Source organism: Bufo gargarizans, chromosome 4 (genome assembly GCF_014858855.1).
Source record: "Bufo gargarizans isolate SCDJY-AF-19 chromosome 4, ASM1485885v1, whole genome shotgun sequence".
NCBI classification, from domain to species: domain Eukaryota; kingdom Metazoa; phylum Chordata; class Amphibia; order Anura; family Bufonidae; genus Bufo; species Bufo gargarizans.
The window spans coordinates 492,215,418-492,240,163 of record NC_058083.1 but is presented as its reverse complement, the minus strand read 5'-3'; the positions used below and the strand labels follow the sequence as shown (position 1 = coordinate 492,240,163).

Sequence of the window (24,746 nt, the reverse complement as noted above, 5' to 3'; positions counted from 1 at the left end):
CTCTCAGACCAGGCTCGGCAGCTGTTCCATCCATTTCCTACACTGTCTGTACTGTCACTGTATATAATTTCATTGTGTAATACTGTTGAGGGGGCCCTGACCAAATCATTTAGTCCTCCTCCTCCTGGATGGGCCCCAAAGCAGCCGCATCCCCTGCTTCCCCTATAGCTACACCCCTGGTGGGACTGATGCTGAAACAAAACCAAAACCCAGGTTTCTTCTCAACAAATTTCTGTTCAGCAAATAGTGAGTTCGATCTGTCACAATTATTAAAAGGCGCACACCTCAAACATAATTTAGGCACAACTGAGCAGGTCCATGCTCCAAAATGAAAGTCCACACCAGCAAGGCAGCTTGTGTAGATTTCCACTATAATCTCACTAGATTCCTGGCATAAATTATAATAAATGTAACAGTCTGGCTATAGCAGCCCCTGGCATTACCCTACTCCTGACCCACTTTTTTTTTGGCAAAGTGGCAAGCTCTACACCCCCAAAAAGTCACAAAGGGATAATTGGATAATGCCCCCCCCCCCCCCTTCCCGGTGTTTGTTTCCCTCGCCATTCCCTTTACATGGCATCTAGGTCAGTGGTCCCCAACCTTTTTTGCACCAAGGACCAGTTTCATGTCAGACAATTTTCCCAGGGACCGGGGGGCGGGCTTAGGTCTTGGGCGGGGCTTCGGGGGTGGGCAGGGCTTAGTGGGTGATGGTCGGCGCTGACTGATTCACGCGCATAACAAAACACAAGGTTCATAATGACAAACAACCCTAAGGCTTCCCTACCGCGTATTCAATATCATTTAAACTGCTTCAGTGCAGCTTCGGATTTTAAAATCAATGCTAACAAATCCTTAGTCCTTTGCGTAGGGGTGCCCCAATCTACAATAAATCAGCTAAGGGTAGGTTCACCCTTTAATTGGTCCTCACCCACGATCACTTACTTAGGAGTCAAAATTAGCCCTAATATTCAGGATCTTTTTTCCCTTAATTACACCCCCCTAAGGGAATCCATATTCGAAGCATTAGATAAACTGGCACAGTCTAACCCAACTCTCTCGTGGTTCGGCCGCAAGAACCTCCTCGCATCACTGATCCTTCCACGCCTAACTTATCTTCAACAGGTATTGCCCATCACAGTCCCCAGACACTATTATGAGCAAATAGCTAAAAAGTTTAGGGCCTTTATTTGGAATAACAAAAAAGCAAGGCTGTCGTACTCTTTGCTTGCCAGGCCCAGACATGAGGGAGGGATTGGCCTGCCAAATCCTGAAAACCATGGTAGGGCTATCCTCCTAGCCCGAGTAGTGGCATGGTTGCGGCCTCCCCCCCACTCGCTCTTAGTGGAAGCAGAAGTGGATATTCTACAAAGCTCCCCTAGGGCTTTACTTCTTGGTTCCCAAACGATCAACCCGAGTCAATATGCCCCTTACCCATTAATAAAAACAGCGCTAGAGGTCTGGAAATGGTTCTTGTCCTCACATAACTCCGTTCCTTTCCCCTCCCCGCTTCTGACAGTAAAGGACATCATAGACACTGCCCCTCTTACTTTACGTGCTGCTACCTCTCAAGAGCTTAAATCCACACCTTTACAGCTAGTGGCTCTGACACTACATACAGGTGAATGGTTGGATTACCACTCGATGAAAGGCCTTTTAAACCCCCGCCCATGTGACACCTTTGCTATTACGTACCTTAGAGCTTATCTAAAACAACATGTACAGATAGGAGACCTTTATCGCCCCATAGGGTGGTTTGAATCAATCATCTCTTCTCACTCCCCTCCCAAGAAAGTTATATCGATGATTCATGGTAGGATCCGCTCGCCACCTTTGCTCGTAAAACCGGCATTCATTATGGGTTGGGAGAGGGATCTAGATGTAGTTATTCCATATGACAAGCTTCCTGGTCTCCTGAGCTCTCCCCATGGGGCCTCTCGCTGCGTTCGAATTCAAGAGAATAATTATAAGATTCTCACCAGATGGTACAATACGCCTGATAAAACATCTTTATATTCCAATTCGGCCTCGGACGTATGCTGGAGGTGCCATGGGGAAAGGGGTACATTCATACATATATGGTGGACCTGCCCTATTATTCATAAATGGTGGACTGAGATATTTGCCCATTCAAACGAGATCTGTAGGACCTCCATCCAACCTTCCCCACAGCTGGCTCTTCTCTCTTTCCCCTCATCTGATCACAGGGGGAAACTGCCTTATATGTTTAAGCAAATGCTTATAGCAGCGCGCCTCTTGCTTCCCAAACATTGGCTTCAGTCCCACATCCCAACTGTGGAAGACTGGATCCAAAAATTAGATCAAATCCAAAGGTTTGAAGAATTATCCTCTTGGGAAATGCGTGCTCATGGCACTTTTCTGAAGAATTGGGCACTCTGGGCAGATTTCAGGAATCCACAAAAATGAACTACTATCTAGCATGGCGAAGTCGCGCTACAGTTCTGGGTGACCAGCAGATTCACTATTGACTCCCCTTCCGGAAGTCCTTATTCTATCTACAAAGGGAGGTGGGAGCCAATGTAGGGAGTCAAGATGTCGCACGTAGGTTTGGTCCTTTATTCCCCCCCCCTGCTGTACATTGGTCCTCGACTGTTGTGTTCTATACATATACGAACAAAATTAAGGTGTTTCTCCATAGCCAGGTCGAGCAAGGTTGATACTGTTTAATGATATGCTATTTACTCCCCAATGTGAGGCTGCTGCGCGTGATATCGTATTGCTTATGATTGACCTGAATATGCAGTCTAGATTAATGTGATACTATCAAGTGGAATATGCTGTAATGTATTCGTCTTACTTCATGACTCTGATAAGGCCTGCGTGCTTTTACCTTGGTACCCTGTTACCCCTTGTTTCTTGTTGAAAAACAATAAAACTTTAATTAAAAAAAAAAAAAAAAAAAAAAAACACAAGGTTCATGTTAAAATAGATAACTATTACATGTATTATTAAAATGTGGCTCAAAACTGACTAGGGTCTCTGCTGCACTGAGCTAACCATCCCTCACTAGCCCTTTTCAGCTTTCATATTGGTGGCAGTGGCTGGCCGGCATCACAATTAGAAGGAACGAACACTCTTTTTCCGACCCGCTGTACGGCCGCACGCTGTGTGTGATATGCGCGTCGGGCACGCATGCGTCTGGCGCAGTGGGGTAACTAGAATTAATATGGGCCCCAGGGCAACCTTTAAATTTGCCCCCCCCCTGTGGCAATAATAACCATGAGCACCACCGTGCCCCTCATGTGGCCGACGTGGTTATTATTGCCAAAGTTTTGTCAGGTCGCCCCCTTTCTCACTATATTTCATTTTGCCCCCACTCCTATATATTTCATTTTTTGCCCCTCTCTGTATATATTTCATTTTCATTTTGCCCCCTCATTATTTGCTGCCCCTGCCCTCATATGGCCGGCGTGGGTCCCCCTTTCCGAATTCAGACATTAGTGCCGGTTATTATAATGTGATATGATATTAGGGCAGGGGCAGCAAATAATGAGGGAGCAATATGAAAAGGAAATATATAGAGAATGGGGGCTAAATGAAATATAGGTAGAGAGGGGCCACTGACAAAACTTTGGCAATAATAACCCAGTTATAATTGCCAATGTTTTGTCAGAGGCCCCTCTCTACCTATATTTCATTTAGCCCCCATTCTCTATCTATCTATATATATATATATATATGTATATATATATATAATTTCAGTTTTTGCCCCTCATTATTTGCTGTCCCTGCCCTGCCCTCCCCTCATATGGCCGGTGCGGGCTCACCACTTTCTAAATTCAAACATTAGTGCCACTGACCATCTGCCCCCGTACTTGCAGGCTGTGGCGGGCTTCAGTTCGATGCGCGATCCCGTGGCTCTGCCTGCGGCGCACCGCGTGTCATTCCAGCAGTGATCCCGCGACGCGAGACCCGCCGCAGGAGGTCACGGGATTACAACAGGTTATGCAGCGCAGGCGCACTCAAAATATAGGGAGGGCCCGGCCGCCGCACTGAAAAAAAGCACTTGTGGGGCCGCGGGCCCTCCCCCCTGCCCTGGCGTCTCGCCTCCTCTGTATGGCCGCGGCCCGGCAAACAATCTTCCAGGGCCCGGTCCCGGGCCGCGGCCCGGTGGTTGGGGACCGCTGATCTAGGTCATTTCCCTGCCCTCTTATTTAATAATAAGGCAGATCTTGTGGTCTTGCCTCCTAGGTTGTGACCAACCAGAGATGGCCCCCTCTTTCCAGGGGCTTATTATCTATATTGCACAAAATAGAATGACTCCCAACATTATTAGGATGTGCAGTAGATTTGTTGCAGACCTTTCTGTAAATCTGTTCCATACATCTGAATGTGCATGTGTCAGTTCCTGAAGGTCAAAAGAAACCTCCAATCTCACCCATTTAACCCCTTAGATGTGCTCAATAGAAACTGCAGCATCTAAGGAGTTTGACAAACTCATCATTTAGACCTGATGGCCCCAAATAGGGTGCGGCCCTTAAAGGGGATCATCCACAAAAGACTTATCACCTATCAAGAAAATAGCAGATGAATAGATGATTACTGGGGATCCGACCATCAGGTCTCCCATGATCATGAGAATGGGGGATCTGTGTCCCTGGTTTCAAAGTATCGGTGCCCACACATGCATAATACTGATCCTGTGGATACGTGATAACTCTCTTTCATGTGCCGACCCTTGTAGAGGGACATTTCTATCAAATTATATTATGACATACTGTATACTCAGAAAGTCTTCAAACCTTTTCACTTTTTTTCCACACTTTATGTTGTGACTTTGTGCTTAAAAAAAAAAAATCAACTCTCCCATCAATCTACCCTCAATAACCCAAATTTAAAAAATTGTTGACCTAATTTTGGAAATGTATTAAGTCTTTGCTATGACACATGAAATTTAGTTCTGGGGAGCCTCCCATTTCTCTTAATCATCTCTGAGATGTTTCTACACCTTGATTGTTCCACCTATCGTAAATTCAGTTGATTGAACATGATTTGGAAAGACTTACAACCCCAACAATATAAGGTCTCACAGTTGACAATGCATGTCGGAGCAAAAGCCAAGCCATTAGTAGGAAAGAACTGCCTATAGAGCTCGGAGACAGGGTTGTGTGGAGGCACATATCTGGAGAAGGGTACAAAAACATTTCTTGTGCACTGAAAGTTCCAAAGAGCACAGTGGCCTCACTAATTGTTAAATCAAAGAAGCTATGAACAACCAAGACTCTTCCTAGAGCTGGCCTCCCCACCAAACTAAGTAATTGAGGGAAAGGGGCCTTGGTAAGAGAGGTGACCTAGAACCCAATGGTCACTCTGGTTGAGCTACAGATGGTAGAAACTTCCAGCAGGTCAACCATCACTGCAACACTTCACCAATCTGGGCTTTATGGCAGAATAGCCAGAAAGAAGCCTCTCCTCAGTAAAAGACACCTGGAAGCTGCCAGGATTTTGCAAAAAACGCACCTAAAGGACTCTCAGGCTATGAGAAACAAGATCCTCTGGTCTGATGGACCAAAAATTTAACTTTTTGGCATGAATTGTAAGCGTTATATCTGGAGTAAACTATACTTTGCTCATTACCTGCCCAATAGCATCCCTACACTGAAGCATGGTGGTGGCAGCATCATGCTGTAGGATTGTTTTTCAGTGGCTGGGACAGGGAGACTGGTCAGGGATGAGGGAAAGCACAAAGTACAAAGATATTCTTAATTAAAACCTGACCTCGAGTGCTCTGGACCTCAGACTGGGCCAAAGATTCACCTTCCAACAAGACAATGACAATGTCCCTAAGTCAGGAGTGGCTTAGGGACAACTCTGTGAATGTTCTTGAGTGGTCCAGCCAGAGACCTGAATGAACCCAATCGAACATCTCTGGAGAGACCTGAAAATATCTACCCACTGATGGTCCCCATCCAACCTGACAGAGCTTGAGTGGATTTGCATATAAGAAATCCACAAATCCAGCTTGTACATCGTACCCAAAAAGACTGGAGGCTTTAATAGCTGCCAAAGGTTGTTCAACGAAGTCCTAAGTTAAGGGATTGAATACCTATGTCAATGCAAGATTTTAGTTTTACCTTTTCAATAAATTAGAAAAGATTTCAACTTTCTGCTTTCACTTTTGTCATCATGGGGTATTGAGTGCAGAATAATGCAAAATTATTTAGGACAAGGCTGCAACATAACAAAAAGTGAAAAAAGTGAAATGGCCAGAAGACTTTGTGTGAATATGTTATGTTTCTTTTTGTTAGTTTTTTTTACAAAAAAATTATGGTTTTCTGGATATACTTTTTTGACGTCACTGCATGTATTCTACTCCCTGTCTAGGAATTTCTTTGTTTGAACTTTTAGAACAGCAGACAGTGTCAATTGACTCATTAGGGCCAAAAAGGGGGAGGTAACCCAACAATCAGCAAAACTGTGTAGCTATTAGCAATGAACAGCAAATAAACAATTAGGTTCTAATGAGTTTTTTTGTGGATCCATGTTTTGCGGACCACAAAATACATACGGTCATACGCATGAGCGCTTATACTGAGCAGAGTGCTAAGAGTCCTCAGCTATCCCTGTATGACTGCGCATACAGGGGAGGCTGTCAATCAGTGCATAAGACCACCCACTGGACTCCAAAGCATATAATGTGTTATTTCACAAATAAAATACAAGTTATACTGAATCCTTTTCCACAAAACTTTATATCAATCTGTTCAGTTCCTCCTGCTCTATAACATGCTGCTTGAAGCTCAGACACCATGTTCAATGTGACAGCTTCACTTGAAGTGTTTTCTGGAATATTTAAGCATTGTTGCTACAGTGTCAACTACACTATCGAAAAGGCAAAAGAAAAACGACAAAATGAAAAATGAAACTTGCACTCATTCCTATGTCTTCAGGCTAAAAATTGTAATCTGAGCATTTACAAAAACTCTAAGAATGTTGTATTTTTGTTAGACCAAGAAGTTTCATGTTGGGTTTAAATCGATCACTCGATCAGAAGGTTTAAAAAAATCCAAAAAATTCACATTGTACACATGAATCTACTACTGCAATTGTCTCCAATATTGAAGAGTAGCTTCAAAATCTGCAAAATGTTCCCAGTACTGGAGCGGCCATGTGTATCTTCCAGTTTTGCCTGAACCTTCTGTCACCTTTGTCCCTCAAAAGCCCATACTTATTCCAAAGTTGACATCATAGATATAAACTACCACCATCCATGAAAGATAAAGGATATGTGTTACCTTCGTATATCTTTTGATCTGTTGATTGCTCCTTCTTATCTTCAGTGCAGACATTTTACTACTCTAGTACTCTACTTTAGTAACTACAGCAATGGGTTCTAAACTTACCTACAATATGTTGACATGTGGACCAACCGGACAGCCAAGACAATGGCCCCCAGCAGCTTCCACATACCAGTAATGCTAGAGTTTGCCATGACACCCAGCTGCAGGCTATACAGAGGAGCTCGACCACAATGCACAGTGTAGTCAAACCTGTAATATGTAAGGTAATAATATAACATTATACATCACATGAAATATTCTTGTAGTCCAGGGGTCAGCAACTGACGACAATCCAGGTGTGGTGAAACTGCAACTCCCAGCATGCACACTTGCTTGGCTATTCTCAGAACTCCCATAGAAGTGAGTGGAGCATGCTGGGAGTTGTAGTTTCACAACAGCTGGAGTGCCGGAGGTTGCTGATCCCTGTTGTAGGCATTAGTAGTATTTTCCAGGATATACTTGATATTTAGTCCTTAGTATAGGCTATTAATGTATGATTGGTGAGGATTCCACTCCTAGGACCCCCCACTGACTACCAGAACTAAGGAGCAGCATTCCTTGCTGGAGCACCTTCCCCGCAGTACCCGACACAGTGTTAATATAAGTGTGGCATTGCATGTTGCTACTGGTCAGGCCATTCATGTGAATGGGACTAAAATTTGTTCAACTGCAGTACCAGGCACTGCCATACTTATATTTTAGCCTGTTGGAAGCTCAGGATATATGCACTTTGAATGTCGTGAGCTTTTCTTCTTTGTTTAGTAGTTTACTTCTTTGCTATGTTATCCGTGATGAAAATGACGGATGCAATAACTAAAGCTCATCTGCCTTAAGGTCCCTTTAAACGGGACAACAGAGCAGCAGATTTTAGGGAAGGAAGCGTTACTTCCCGACAATCTACTGCTCGCTGATTAACCACCTCCGGACCGCCTAACGCACGGATGCGTCCGGGAGGTGGTTGATTTACTCCTCCTGGACGCATCCGTGCGTCATCTCGCGAGACGCGAGATTTCGGTCACAGCCGGCCCGCGCATGCGCATCGCGGGCCGGCAAAAGTTCAAGGAGCATTTCGTCAGCAACCTGCCAGCCAATGATCGCGGCTGGCAGGTTGCTGATTTTTAAAAAACCAATGACAAGCCAGATAGCAGATCATATTTGTAAATATGATCTGTTATATGGCTGGCCTGCTCCTCTGCTGGTCCTTTTCGTCGGTTGGATCCAGCAGAGGAGCAGGCTACACAGTGAGTACACCAAACACCATATACTAGCCCCAGATCACCCCCCCTGAACCCCAATTAACCCTTTGATCGCCCCTGTCAATTACTAGTGAAAGGAAAAAAGTGATCAGTGCAAACTGTCACTTTTTTTTTTCACTGGTATTGACCGTTAGGTTTTAGGTATAGTTTAGGCCCCTTGGTTAGGTAGTTTAGGGATCAGTTAGCGCCCAGCCCACCGCACCGCAGTCCGTTATTCGCTGATTAGCGTATCGCTGATCACGGTCAGATCTATAATTGTATTAGTGTCACTTTAGTTTGCCCTCCACCCAAAACACAGTGTTTGCCCGATCAGGCCTGATCGGTCGCCCACACGTGCGTTCACCCACGCCCGCCCCACCGCAGTGACAAAAAATAATTTTTTTTGATCACTGCACATTCACTTTACACGCGCTGCGGCGATAAAAAAAAATCAGTTTTGATATTTTTTATCAACCGCAGCGGCCTCCGGTACTTCGCTAGCCTCCCATTTGTAAGACAGGCTTGCTTTTTTTCTTGGGTAGTCTCAGGGAATACCCCTAAATTTAGTTGCCCACATGTCAAACAGGGGGTATTCTTCTGAAGAGGCCTACAGGCTTCTGACCCAGTCGGATGAGGAATGGGAACCCTCATCTGATGAATCTAGCGGGTCAGAATACGAACCTGTAGAAAGCAGTGGCTCTCTGACCCAAAGTTCGGACGAGGAGGCTGAGGTCCCTGATAGCACCAGGCGTACCCGGCCCTGTGTCGCTAGACCGCAGGTTGCGCAGGATCCGCTTCAAGAGCAGCAGAGTGGGGCTGGCGCTGTCGGATTACGTGGTGAGGCATACACCAGCAGCGCAGCCCTTCCTGGACCTAGTACCAGCACTGCCGTAGAACATGGTGAAGTAGCGAGCACCAGAAGGGCAGTTGAAGCTGGTACGGTGGCACGTGCAGTAGTGACCCCGTCGCAGCCACTGCAAAGACATGCCCGTAGAGCCCCTAGAATCCCTGAGGTGCTGGCAAACCCTGATTGGCAGTCCCCAACTTCAGCCGCACCTGTAGTTCCCCCTTTCACCGCCCAGTCTGGAGTTCGGGTTGAGACAGCTCAGATCGGTTCGGCCCTGGGATTTTTTGAGCTGTTCTTGACTGCGGAGCTCTTAGACTTAGTTGTGGCAGAAACAAATCGGTATGCCACACAATTTATAACCGCTAACCCGGGAAGCTTTTATGCCCAGCCTTTCCGGTGGAAACCAGTCCAAGTTTCCGAAATGAAAGTTTTTTTGAGCCTTCTCCTCAACATGGGTCTAACTAAAAAGCATGAATTGCGGTCATATTGGTCCACGAACCCAATTCATCACACGCCCATGTTCTCTGCTGCTATGTCCAGGACACAATTTGAGACCATCCTGCGTTTCCTGCACTTTAGCGACAACACCACCTCCCGTCTCAGAGGCCACCCTGCTTTTGACCGGCTCCACAAAATTCGGCCCCTCATAGACCATTTCAACCTGAAATTTGCAGATTTGTATACCCCAGAGCAAAACATCTGCGTAGACGAGTCCCTGATACATTTTACTGGGCGCCTTGGCTTCAAACAATACATCCCAAGCAAGCGTGCCCGGTATGGGGTCAAATTGTAAAGGCTCTGTGAAAGGGCCACAGGCTATACCCACAAATTTCGTGTCTATGAGGGAAAAGATCAGACCCTGGAGCCGGTCGGTTGCCCTGACTACCTGGGGAGCAGTGGGAAGATAGTCTGGGACTTGGTGTCACCCTTATTCGGCAAGGGGTACCATCTTTATGTGGACAATTTCTACACAAGTGTGGCCCTCTTTAGGCATTTGTTTCTAGAACAGATTGGCGCCTGTGGTACCGCGCGAACTAGTCGCGCGGGCTTCCCCCAACGGCTCGTTAGCACCCGTCTTGCAAGGGGGCAGAGGGCCGCACTGTGTAACGAAGAACTGCTCGCGGTGAAATGGAGAGACAAGCGTGACGTTTACATGCTCTCCTCCATTCACGCAGACACGACAATACAAATTGAGCGAGCAACCCGTAACATTGAAAAGCCCCTCTCAGTCCACGACTATAACCTTCACATGGGAGGGGTGGACTTCAATGACCAGATGTTGTCTCCGTATTTAGTTTCCCGCAGAACCAGACGCTGGTATAAGAAGGTGTCTGTATATTTGATTCAATTGGCTCTGTATAATAGTTTTGTTCTCTACAGTAAGGCTGGGAGAACACGATCCTTCCTCAAATTTCAGGAAGAGATCATCGAGAGCCTCCTGTACCCAGGAGGTTCCGTGGCCCCATCCACCAGTGTAGTTAGCCGTCTACACAAGCGACATTTCCCCAATGTCGTTGCTGGTACCTCAACCCAACCGTCACCCCGAAAAAGATGTTGTGTCTGTAGCAGGAGTGGAATAAGGCGTGACACCCGCTATTTCTGTCCTGACTGTCCTGACCACCCTGCCCTATGCTTAGGGGAGTGTTTCCGGAAGTACCACACACAGGTACACCTAGCATAGGGATCATCTTACCAGGACAGGCACACAGGGCTATTAGGGCCCATTCACTCACAGCTGCTGCAAACGTCTCCTTTCACCTGGGACAAAGTGCATAACGCACTTCGCCACATCTTTGGGCGATTTGCGCTTTGCACATTGACCCATGGGGAAGGAGAGGTTTGTTCTATAAAGGTAAAAAAAAAAACACCAGTAAGCAAAAAGGTTAATGTTTAGTTCAAAAAGTTAAAGTTTATATGTTCTGTTCCAAAGTTAATAAAATTATTGCGTTGCGGCCTGGTTTTTTCTTTTTTTTTACCTTCCAGGTGGACCAACCGATCGACTAGCTGCAGCACTGATGTGCATTCTGACAGAAGCATTGCGCTGCTGTCAGATTACACGCAAGTCGGTGTATGCGGCGCTGCAAGACGAGATTTCTACTCTGCAGTAACAGATACGTTTGCCGAGGCATACGAGCTGAGGAGGAGGCGGCGTTCCTATGCTTTGGCAAACACTTTGTATATAAAAAAAAATAATAATAATTCCCGGCAATGATTTATTCATCCACATCGATTGATGTGAATGGAGAAATCTGGTTTGCCAGGGCATACGAGTTAAGTGGGTATGGATGTTGGGCGGAGCTCCTATGTCCTGGCAGACGCCTTTCCCCTCCTTTTTTTTTTTTTTGGCAGAGATTTTTTCATCCACATTGATCGATGCGAATGAAGAAATCTGTGCCGTTAATTTTTTTCTTTCAGCCCAGAGGCTGAACGGAAAAAAAAATCTCATTACCTGTATGCTCAATATAAGGAGAATAGCAGAAACTCCTAATGCTGGCCATACATGTAATGATTGCGGAGACCCTCAAATGCCAGGGCAGTACAAACACCCCACAACTGACCTCATTTTGGAAAGAAGACACCCCAAGGTATTCGCTGAGGGGCATATTGAGTCCATGAAAGATTTAAATTTTTGTCCCAAGTTAGCGGAAAGTGAGACTTTGTGAGAAAATAAAAATAAAAAATCAATTTCCGCTAACGTATGCCAAAAAAAAAAAAATTCTATGAACTCGCCAGGCCCCTCATTGAATACCTTGGGGTGTCTTCTTTCCAAAGTGGGGTCACATGTGGGGTATTTATACTGCCCTGGCTTTTTAGGGGCCCTAAAGCGTGAGAAGAAGTCTGGGATCCAAATGTCTAAAAATGCCCTCCTAAAAGGAATTTGGGCACCTTTGCGCATCTAGGCTGCAAAAAAGTGTCACACATGTGGTATCGCCGTACTCAGGAGAAGCTGGGGAATGTGTTTCGGGGTGTCACTTTACATATACCCATGCTGGGTGAGATAAATATCTTGGTCAAATGCCAACTTTGTATAAAAAAATTGAAAAAGTTGTCTTTTGCCAAGATATTTCTCTCACCCAGCATGGTTATATGTAAAATGACACCCCAAAACACATTGCCCAACTTCTCCTGAGTACGGCGATACCAGATGTGTGACACTTTTTTGCAGCCAAGATGGGCAAAGGGACCCACATTCCAAAGTGCACCTTTCGGATTTCACCGGTCATTTTTTACAGATTTTGATAGCAAAGTACTTCTCACACATTTGGGCCCCTAAATTGCCAGGGCAGTATAACTACGCCACAAGTGACCCCATTTTGGAAAGAAGACACCCCAAGGTATTCCCCGTGAGGGGCACGGCGAGTTTTTTGTCGCAAGTTAGTGGAATATGAGACTTTGTAAGGAAAAATAAATAAATAAAAAAAATCATAATTTTCCTAATAATTGTGACAAAAAATAAAAAATTCTAGGAACTCACCGTGCCCCTCACGGAATACCTTGGGGTGTCTTCTTTCCAAAATGGGGTCACTTGTGGGGTAGTTATACTGCCCTGGCAATTTAAGGGCCCAAATGTGTGAGAAGTACCTTGCAATCAAAATGTGTAAAAAATGGCCTGCAAAATCCGAAAGGTGCACTTTTGAATATGTGCCCCTTTGCCCACCTAGGCTGCAAAAAAGTGTCACACATCTGGTATCGCCGTACTCAGGAGAAGTTGGGGAATGTGCTTTGGGGTGTCATTTTACATATACCCATGCTGGGTGAGATAAATATCTTGGTCACATGCCAACTTTGTATAAAAAAATTGAAAAAGTTGTCTTTTGCCAAGATATTTCTCTCACCCAGCATGGTTATATGTAAAATGACACCCCAAAACACATTCCCCAACTTCTCCTGAGTACGGCGATACCAGATGTGTGACACTTTTTTGCAGCCTAGGTGGGCAAAGGGGCACATATTCCAAAGTGCACCTTTCGGATTTCACCGGCCATTTTTTACAGATTTGACAGATTTTGATTGCAAACTACTACTCACACATTTGGGCCCCTAGAATGCCAGGGCAGTATAACTACCCCACAAGTGACCCCATTTTGGAAAGAAGACACCCCAAGGTATTCCGTGAGGGGCATGGCGAGTTCCTAGAATTTTATATTTTTTGTCGCAAGTTAGTGGAATATGAGACTTTACAGGTCCTTCTAAAAAAATTTGCATATTGTGATAAAGTTCATTATTTTCTGTAATGTACTGATAAACATTAGACTATCATATATTTTTAGATTCATTACACACAACTGAAGTAGTTCAAGCCTTTTATTGTTTTAATATTGATGATTTTGGCATACAGCTCATGAAAACCCAAATTTCCTATCTAAAAAAATTTGCATATTTCATCCGACCAATAAAAGAAAAGTGTTTTTAATACAAAAACAGTCAACCTTCAAATAATTATGTTCAGTTATGCACTCAATACTTGGTCGGGAATCCTTTTGCAGAAATCACTGCTTCAATGCGGCGTGGCATGGAGGCAATCAGCCTGTGGCACTGCTGAGGTGTTATGGAGGCCCAGGATGCTTCGATAGCGGCCTTAAGCTCATCCAGAGTGTTGGGTCTTGCGTCTCTCAACTTTCTCTTCCCAATATCCTACAGATTCTCTATGGGGTTCAGGTCAGGAGAGTTGGCAGGCCAATTGAGCACAGTAATACCATGGTCAGTAAACCATTTACCAGTGGTTTTGGCACTGTGAGCAGGTGCCAGGTCGTGCTGAAAAATGAAATCTTCATCTCCATAAAGCTTTTCAGCAGATGGAAGCATGAAGTGCTCCAAAATCTCCTGATAGCTAGCTGCATTGACCCTGCCCTTGATAAAACACAGTGGACCAACACCAGCAGCTGACATGGCACCCCAGACCATCACTGACTGTGGGTACTTGACACTGGACTTCAGGCATTTTGGCATTTCCCTCTCCCCAGTCTTCCTCCAGACTCTGGCACCTTGATTTCCGAATGACATGCAACAGTCCAGTGCTGCTTCTCTGTAGCCCAGGTCAGGCGCTTCTGCCGCTGTTTCTGGTTCAAAAGTGGCTTGACCTGGGGAATGCGGCACCTGTAGCCCATTTCCTGCACACGCCTGTACACGGTGGCTCTGGATGTTTCTACTCCAGACTCAGTCCACTGCTTCCGCAGGTCCCCCAAGGTCTGGAATCGGTCCTTCTCCACAATCTTCCTCAGGGTCCGGTCACCTCTTCTCGTTGTGCAGCGTTTTCTGCCACACTTTTTCCTTCCCACAGACTTCCCACTGAGGTGCCTTGATACAGCACTCTGGGAACAGCCTATTCGTTCAGAAATTTCTTTCTGTGTCTTACCCTCTTGCTTGAGGGTGTCAATGATGGCCTTCTGGACAGCAGTCAGGTCGGCAGTCTTACCCATGATAGCGGTTTGGAGTAATGAACCAGGCTGGGAGTTTTTAAAAGCCTCAGGAATCTTTTGCAGGTGTTTAGAGTTAATTAGTTGATTCAGATGATTAGGTTAATAGCTCGTTTAGAGAACCTTTTCATGATATGCTAATTTTTGGAGATAGGAATTTTGGGTTTTCATGAGCTGTATGCCAAAATCATCAATATTAAAACAATAAAAGGCTTGAACTACTTCAGTTGGTGTGTAATGAATCTAAAATTTATGAAAGTCTAATGTTTATCAGTACATTACAGAAAAGAATGAACTTTATCACAATATGCAATTTTTTTTAGAATGACCTGTATAAGGAAAAAAGAAAAAAAAAATCATATTTTCCGCTAACTTGTGACAAAAAATAAAAAATTCTAGGAACTCGCCGTGCCCCTCACGGAATACCTTGGGGTGTCTTCTTTCCAAAATGGGGTCACTTGTGGCGTAGTTATACTGCCCTGGCAATTTAGGGGCCCAAATGTGTGAGAAGTAGTTTGCAATCAAAATCTGTAAAAAATGGCCAGTGAAATCCGAAAGTTGCACTTTGGAATATGTGCCCCTTTGCCCACCTAGGCTGCAAAAAAGTGTCACACATCTGGTATTGCCGTACTCAGGAGAAGTTGGGGAATGTGTTTTGGGGTGTCATTTTACATATAACCATGCTGGGTGAGAGAAATATCTTGGCAAAAGACAACTTTTCCAATTTTTTTATACAAAGTTGGCATTTGACCAAGATATTTATCTCACCCAGCATGGGTATATGTAAAATGACACCCCAAAACACATTCCCCAACTTCTCCTGAGTACGGCAATACCAGATGTGTGACACTTTTTTGCAGCCAAGGTGGGCAAAGGGGCACATATTCCAAAGTGCACCTTTCGGATTTTGCAAGCCATTTTTTACACATTTTGATTGCAAAGTACTTCTCACACATTTGGGCCCCTAAATTGCCAGGGCAGTATAACTACGCCACAAGTGACCCCATTTTGGAAAGAAGACACCCCAAGGTATTCCGTGAGAGGCATGGCGAGTTCCTAGAATTTTTTATTTTTTGTCGCAAGTTAGTGGAATATGAGACTTTGTAAGGAAACATAAAAAAAAATCATCATTTTCCGCTAACTTGTGACAAAAAATAAAAAGTTCTATGAACTCACTATGCCCATCAGCGAATACCTTAGGGTGTCTACTTTCCGAAATGGGGTCATTTGTGGGGTTTTTCTACTGTCTGGGCATTGTAGAACCTCAGGAATCATGACAGGTGCTCAGAAAGTCAGAGCTGCTTCAAAAAGCGGAAATTCACATTTTTGTACCATAGTTTGTAAACGCTATAACTTTTACCCAAACCATTTTTTTTTGCCCAAACATTTCTTTTTTTATCAAAGACATGTAGAACAATAAATTTAGCAAAAAATTTATATATGGATGTCGTTTTTTTTTGCAAAATTTTACATCTGAAATTGAAAAATATCATTTTTTTGCAAAAAAAATCATTACATTTTGATTAATAACAAAAAAATTAAAATGTCAGCAGCAATGAAATACCACCAGATGAAAGCTCTATTAGTGAGAAGAAAAGGAGGTAAAATTAATTTGGGTGGTAAGTTGCATGACCGAGCGATAAACGGTGAAAGTAGTGTAGTGGAGAAGTGTAAAAAGTGGCCTGGTCATTAAGGGGGTTTTAGCTAGCGGGGTTGAAGTGGTTAAGGAGGCCGGTGCATTTACATGAGACAGTATGGGGAGGAGCAATCGCTAACGTCATTGCTCTTCCCCATACTGTCATTTGCCGGCAGCAGATTTTGTTTACACAGCACAGTCTGCTGCCGACGATTTTTGTGTGTGCACAAAAAGTCGGATTACCTGATGAATGAGTGTTTCCCTCATTCATCGGCAGTACATTTACACCACCAGATAATCGCTTATTCCTATGGACCCTCTTCAGCGATTATCTTTAAGATTCTTGGCCCATTCAAAGGGCCTTTTAAAAGGGTTGTCCAGGATTTTACTGTTGATGGCCATTTTCTCAGGATAGACCACAATGTGTGATCGGTGGGCATCCAACACCCTGCACCTTCACCAACCAGCTGTTAACTTGTAGCTCCATCCATTGTGAAATGGACGGTTACCAGCCTTATCCACTACACAATGCACAGAGCTGTGTAGCGTCCAGGGGCATTGCTAGATTAAAACAATCGGGGCCTGGGTAATACAGTTGTATCGAGCTGGCAGGCAGACATTTAGAGCCTGGGACAAAACATCAGGGGCCCAGGCCCCGAATGGCCTGCCTGCCAGCTAGAAACAACTGTATTGCCCTCCTCAGGACAGCAATACAATTGAATGCAGTGGAAGAGCTAAAGGACCTGTGGTGACATCACAGGTCATGTGACCAGTAAAACAGGCAGTGGTTGAGAAGGACCTGCAATGATGTCACCATCATGTGACCAGTGCAGGAGAGGACTGCAGTGAAGAGGAGAAGACCTGGGGGAAGAAGCTGTGGTGAGATCTGCTACATGAGGAGAGGTAAGTGAAGGGAGAAGCAGAGCAATGCTGGGAGTTGTGGTTATTTAACTGGCACTGTATGTTAGGGCTGAAGGGAGGGATGACATTTACATGAGACAGATGTTATTTACCAGGGACTGTATGTTGATGGCGGCTGTGGGAGGGAGTGATGTTATTTACATGGGACTGAATGATGAAGGCAGCTATGGGAGGGGATTATGTTATTTACATGGGACTGAATGTTGGAGAGGGCTGGGGCAGGGTGATGTTATTTACATGGGACTGTATGTTGAAGGTGGCTATGGGAGGGGATTATGTTTTTACATGGGACTGTATGTTGGAGGCGGCTGTGGGAGTGATGTTATTTACATGGGACTGTATGTTATTGGCGGCTGCGGGAGGGAGTGATGTTATTTACATGGGACTGAGTGTTAAAGGGGTCTGAGGGAGTGATTTTACTTACATGGGACTGAATGTTGAGGGAGTAATGTTAGTTACATGGGACTATGTTGAAGGGGTGATGTTTACATGGGATTGCATGTTGGAGATGGCTGGGGAGGGGGTGATATTTTTATTTTATTGTTATTTCTATATTTCTACTAAGAGCACTATGGGGGCCTTATTACTACTGAGGGCTCTTCTACTAATTGGTGGCACTCTTGGGGAGCGTTATCACGGTGGGGGGGGGCAGTAGTATTTGGGGGTATTGGGGAGCACAGCAAGCAGCTGGATAACACTGTGGGGACTCCAGGTTGGGAGATGATGATAGAAATGTGAGGAAACTAAGATGTCTGTGTGTCACACTCTGCAGAGACGAGGCGGCTGAAAGACGTTATACGGACCAAATGGAGAAGATGATGACAGAGAAGATCTACATCAGAGACGTCACCTGGAGGCACTGGATGTGACAGGTATGTGCTGATGTATAGCTAAATGTGGGGGGAGGGGGGTGGCGACTTAGAGAACTGGGCCATATTCATTGGGGCTTGGGCCCTGGATCTTTTGAGACCCTAGCAACGCCCCTGGTAGCATCCACTCCGATGCTACCCCAAAACAGCTGGAAGGGAAGTGGGCTGTTGGAAGACCATTGGTCAGGGTTTTAATGACCTATCTTGAGGATAGGCATGAGTAGTAAAATCCTAGACCACCCCTTTAATGTACCTATGACAACATCAGGCCCTGATTTATCATCTGGTATGTGCTTCACTGTCTTCATAGAGCTTGCACTGCCGGAGGAGGCATGTAATTTATGATGAGGCACAGACCTGCCTCCTCTGGCTCTCTGCATAGATAATAAGGTTTCTGTAAAGACCTAAAGATTTCTCCCGGGCTCCTCTATCCTTATAACTGCTGCAGCTTAAAACGGGAGCTTCTCTTCTGCTCATATGTCATGTCGTTTCTGATGAGCATTCCCTCAAGAAGAATGGATCAATGAATGATGTAATCTCCAGGGAATCCTATGGTTTCTCTAAAGGTCCACTTACACGGGACTAATATTGGGGAGATTATAGCAAACAAAAGTTCATTCCTGATAATAGCCCTGTGCAAAGGTACCCCTGATCACCCACTGAACGACCAAGCAGCATATAGTTGTTTAAAAAGAGATCGTTTTCATGCATTTTCTGTCGATGGAATCTCCAACAATCTTCCACGAATGGAGCCCCCAACGCAAACAGTGGAGTAGAATCTTACCGACGTGTACTTTTCCAAAGGTCTCTGTGACCGTAATAGGTCTTCTCCCTACTCATTTACTATATATGGCAGACAGAGGTTTTTGAGCACTAGGAAGGTAGGGTGCCTACAGACCGGCAAAGATAACAAATGCAAGTAGCTCGCCTACATCTAGTACAATGATTGCTGAACGTAAATGGCAGTATCAAACGGCACTCATTACTGGCATGCACACCGCCGTACCGATATGGATCCTGTAAAACTGAGACACTGTAGGTTGCTTATTAAGCAAACTAAGCCCCCAAAAAGTCAGCCAAGTATTAAATCTATTAGACTCACAAAAAACCAAGGTGGTCATTTGTTAAGACCAAGGTTTTAGAAGCCGGTCTTATCCCCTATATCTTCATGGTGGATCTGTCAAAATTATGAAGAGGCACAGGCATCTACATAACTTTGCCGCATCCAGCACCAGTCTAAATGTAAGCCAGCTTCCTAGAAACAAGCGTAGAAAATGATGACCGAGATAGGCCTACCAGCCTATTTATTTATTTTTTTAGACCTAGCCTGAGTGGTGAAAAGTCACAGATTGTGCGCCGGCCTAATATGAGCATATTTTAGGATAATATGTATAAAATGAGATACAAGGATTGTCAGTTTTAAACAGACATGAGAACCCGCCCTAACTTGGACAAAGTGAATCTGTCACCAGTTTTGTTGATGCAAAACTGCTGACAGACCTATGTAGGGCCCAGGGGATAATACATCTGTCACTGCTCTTAATCTGTAGGACTGAGAAAATGAACTTTGAAATCAGTTGGGCATTTCTCCCGTGCAGGAGCCACCGCCGCCGTCTCTCCCCCCTGCTGCAACAGCAGCAGTCTCCTGGTCAGACTCGACAGCCCTCACACAGCAGAAGCAGTCTCCTGGTCGGACTCGACAGCCCTCACACAGCAGAAGCAGTCTCCTGGTCGGACTCGACAGCCCTCACACAGCAGAAGCAGTCTCCTGGTCGGACTCGACAGCCCTCACACAGCAGAAGCAGCCTCCTGGTCGGACTCGACAGCCCTCACACAGCAGAAGCAGCCTCCTGGTCAGACTTGACAGCCCTCACACAGCAGACGCAGTCTCCTGGTCAGACTCGACAGCCCTCACAGCAGAAGCAGTCTCCTGGTCAGACTCGACAGCCCTCACACAGCAGAAGCAGTCTCCTGGTCAGACTAGACAGCCCTCACACAGCAGACGCAGTCTCCTGGTCAGACTCGACAGCCCTTACAGCAGAAGCAGTCTCCTGGTCAGACTCGACAGCCCTCACACAGCAGAAGCAGTCTCCTGGTCAGACTCGACAGCCCTCACACAGCAGAAGCAGTCTCCTGGTCAGACTCGACAGCCCTCACACAGCAGAAGCAGTCTCCTGGTCAGACTCGACAGCCCTCACACAGCAGAAGCAGTCTCCTGGTCAGACTCGACAGCCCTCACACAGCAGAAGCAGTCTCCTGGTCAGACTCTACAGCCCTCACACAGCAGAAGCAGTCTCCTGGTCAGACTCGACAGCCCTCACACAGCAGAAGCAGTCTCCTGGTCAGACTCGACAGCCCTTACACAGCAGAAGCAGTCTCCTGGTCAGACTCAACAGCCCTTACACAGCTTATACACTGAAGCGCTTCCAGTAACAGTGCCCACTCAATTAAAATTTCATTCTCAGCACTACGATGTCTGTGCCCACGTCTGTTTTGCATCAAAATGGCTGACAGACACTCTTTAGGAGAAGCGTGAAGGTGTAGAAGCAGCACCTTATGGTCTCAAGATAATGCGTTGATCAATGCAGCAGCCTAGCCGTAGGCCCTTGATCCATCAGGCCTTGGAATACATATGTAGGAAGGAAGATGGCTCCGGCAGCATGTAGCAGTATCAAAAACTTCTTTATTCGTACCTCCAGACACAAATGGCAACGTTTCGACTGTTCACCAGTCTTTATCAAGCCTAATGACATCAGTGTTGGTAGGCATATAAATACCCCCCCACATTAAAAGACACGCCCCACATTGTATCAACATAGCCAATTATTGTAATGGAATGAACCTATGCAAGTTGCTACTTACTGAAGCCGGCATGGCCTCCATCCTCGTCATGTGCGCCACAGCGTGTTCTCACCTCCACTGCGCAGTCGCGGCTCGCCGGCTTCACATGCCGGAAGTGTCATCAGTCACCATGACTACGGCCGGCACTGACGTCTCCGGCCAATGGGCAGCCAGAAGCACACACTGTCGTCATCGTCTGCGCGACTCTCACGTGACATCCCATATGGTGCGCACAACCGTGCGTCAATCTCATAGGTCACGTGGATGGCGCAGCCAATGGAGACACAGTGCAAACACCGGAGCCATGGTAACCGCGACGCCGTGACCAGCGCAACTTAACCTAAAGCGATGTGCATAATCAATATGATAACATGTACCCAATCGATGCACATAGGTGGCTGGATTGATATTGCCAGATCAAGATCACTATAATGATCGCCACATTCTCACTAGACGATGCACATATCAAACAGAGGTGGAGACCATGTCCAGCACAGTATACCGCAACCATGCAAAATCGTTATGTATAATACATTTTCCAAAATAACACCCATCAGATGCAATAAAAGGCATTATATCATACAAATATAACAATCTCTATGTTAGGGATGTGTTAACACATATAAAAAATTAATTATAAAAAATTAATAATGATGTCCCTATACTGAAGAGGACCATCCAGCGACCCACATCAGTCGATGGATGTAACGTTAAACTCCAAGTTTAACCCATAAGGTTGAAGGGATCTGAGGGTATGGATCCACTTGAGTTCCTTTTTCCTAAGAATCACCTTCCTGTCACCACCCCTTCTCAGATACCCAACGCTGTCAATTACTCGAAATCTTAGTTGATTAATAGCATGTTTACAATCGATAAAATGTTTGGCAACCGGTTTGTCAATAGCTCCTGTTCTAATAGTGCTCTTATGCTTATTAATTCTTTCCCTCAGTTCCATTGTGGTTTCACCCACATATATTAGGCTACATGGACACTGTATCATGTAAACCACGTCTGTGGATTTGCATGTGAAGTGTCCCTTAATCTTAAACCGTTTACCACTATAAGGATGAGTAAAACCATCACCTCTCATGATGCAACTGCAGTTGCAGCAGGAGAGGCAAGGGAAATTACCATTCTTGAGTGGTGCCAGTCTTTTCTGTTTGTCTAAATCCTTACCCCCTATGTCCGCTTTGACCAATCTGTCGCGTAGATTACGGGTCCGTTTATATGCCATCATTGGGGGGACAGAAAACTCCTTAACTGTTGGCAGTCCTTTCTGAAGGATCTGCCAATCCTGACGTAGGATGGCAGCAATATTGCGGCTGTCACCCCCAAAGATGGACACAAAAGGGATACGGGCAGATTCTTGTTTCTGTGGTTTCCTCACCAATGTAGACCCACGTTTCATGGATGTAATCCTGTGTTTGGTACGGTTGATCAATTGTTTAGGGTAGCCTCTCTTTGAAAATTTCATACACATCTCATCTATTCTGTAGTCAAACTGGGTGTCATCGGATACGATACGACGTACCCTGAGTAGTTGACTCCACGGAAGAGAGTTCACCATGGTCTGAGGGTGATTGCTATCGTACATTAGTAGGGTATTCCTATCTGTAGGTTTCTGGAATAGATCAGTGCCGATCCTTCCATTGTGCACCTGAACCCGGACATCAAGGAACTGCAGCTCACGGGCAGAGTGCATCACGGTGAACTGCAGGTCCCGGACCCCAGAGTTCAGGTGCACATGGAAATCCTCCAGTTCAGGTATAGTGCCTGTCCAAATCAGGAAAATGTCGTCGATGTAGCGCCACCAGCACAGAACTCTCTCAAAAAATGTGGAGCGATACACTAGCCGATCCTCGACCTCCGCCATGAAGATGTTAGCGTAGGTGGGGGCCATGTTGGACCCCATCGCCACACCACGCTTTTGTTGGTAGAAGGTGTCCCCAAAGAGAAAATAATTTCTCCTCAGGACCACCTCCAGGAGGGCGAGGATCAGCCGGCGCGCCCCAGGAGAGAGTTCCGTGCTGGCCAGGGCCACATCGACGACATTTAAACCATAAGAGTGGTCGATGGATGTATACAACGATACAACATCAAAACTTACAAGTAAAAATTCCGCAGGCAAAACAAGTGCGTTCAGCTTCGTCAAGAAATGGCCAGTGTCTCTGATATAGGAGGGGGCCGTGGTCGCATGGATCCGCAATACCTTATCCAAAAAAATGGATATGGGATTAAAGATGGAGCCCCTGCCCGACACAATGGGTCGGCCAGGGGGATCCACCAAACTCTTGTGGATCTTTGGTAGAACATATATTACAGGGGTAATCGGGTGGCTCACCTGCAGAAAATTATATAGTTCATCATCGATGACTCCTTGACTAAGTGCCTCATCCAATAGTACCCCTATAGCACATGCTATATCAAATTTAGGATCCTTGTTCAATATCTCGTAGACATTAACGTCCCCTACCTGTCGTATGATCTCATTAATATATTTACAGGTATCCATGACGACCACGGCACCCCCCTTGTCAGCTGGCTTGATAGTCAATTTTTTATTCTGTTCCAGTTCAGACAAAGCCCGCCTCTCAGCATGGGACAGATTATGCCTGAACTGGTCAGTGCTACCCTCCCTCAATTGGTCAATTCGTTTCCTGACAAAGCTGATATATGTTTCAACCACATGATTGTTTTGCGGCGGCGAAAAATGACTTTTGTTACGTAAATCAAAATCTTTACACATAAGCATATCAGTGGATGCAATTGGTTGACAATTAGATGTATCAATGTCTCTCATTGAGAAAAAGGCTTTCAGTCTAAGGCGTCTAAAGAACTCTTTAGGAGAAGGTGACAAATAAATGGTGTGCATAATTGTCACAAATTAGCAACCATGAGTCTGCATAAGTGTGGATTTACAAATCTGCAGGCTTTGAACAGTTTCTTTTGCAAGGCATACCAGTGTCTCATGTCTAGCAGCCAGCACATAAGCGGTTTCTGCTGTAGGATACACGGTGGGTTTGGTTTCAGATAAAATCCCTCATGTGAACCTACCCTATGGCAGTCAAGACCTAACCTGGCCAATTTTTGCACTATCAGTTCTGCCCCGACATAAGAGTTTACATTGTGCGCTGATTACTGGTCTCTTTTCAAACACCTGTGAACCACCAAAAGTTCTTAAAGGGAACCCGTCACCAGGATTTGAGGTACAGAGCTGAGGACATGGGCTGTTAGATGGCCGCTAGCACATCCGCAATATCCAATCCCCATAGCTCTGTGTGCTTTTATTGTGTAAAAAAAACGATTTGATACATATGCAAATTAACCCGAGATGAGTCCTGTCCCTGACTCATCTCAAATACAGGACTCATGCATATGTATCAAATCGGTTTTTTTACACCATAAAAGCACACAGAGCTATGGGGACTGGATATTGTGGATGTGCTAGTGGCCATCTAACAGCCCATGTCCTCAGCAATATACACAAAATCCCGGTGACAGGTTCCCTTTAAGGTCCCATTCAGATGACCGTATGTTGACTTACCCACCTGATCCGCAAGTTTGCAGATTAGATGAGGACCCAAAAGACGAAGACAGCACTCTGTGTGCTGTCCCCATCTTCTTTCATTTCACGGCCCGGCAAAACAAATAAAAATGCTCTATTTTTGTCCTGATTTACACT

The 24,746-nt window shown here is 45.4% G+C and overlaps 1 protein-coding gene across 1 annotated transcript in view; it reads right to left on the bottom strand.

Annotated features, from left to right (window-relative positions):
* STPG4 (sperm-tail PG-rich repeat containing 4) overlaps positions 1-22,937 on the bottom strand; it is a 98,881-nt gene extending 75,944 nt beyond the window's left edge. Inside the window, 1 exon segment of the mRNA XM_044291280.1 lies at positions 22,596-22,937. Within this exon segment, the coding sequence (XP_044147215.1) occupies positions 22,596-22,937 (342 nt within the window).
* Between the last annotated feature and the right edge of the window lie 1,809 nt (positions 22,938-24,746).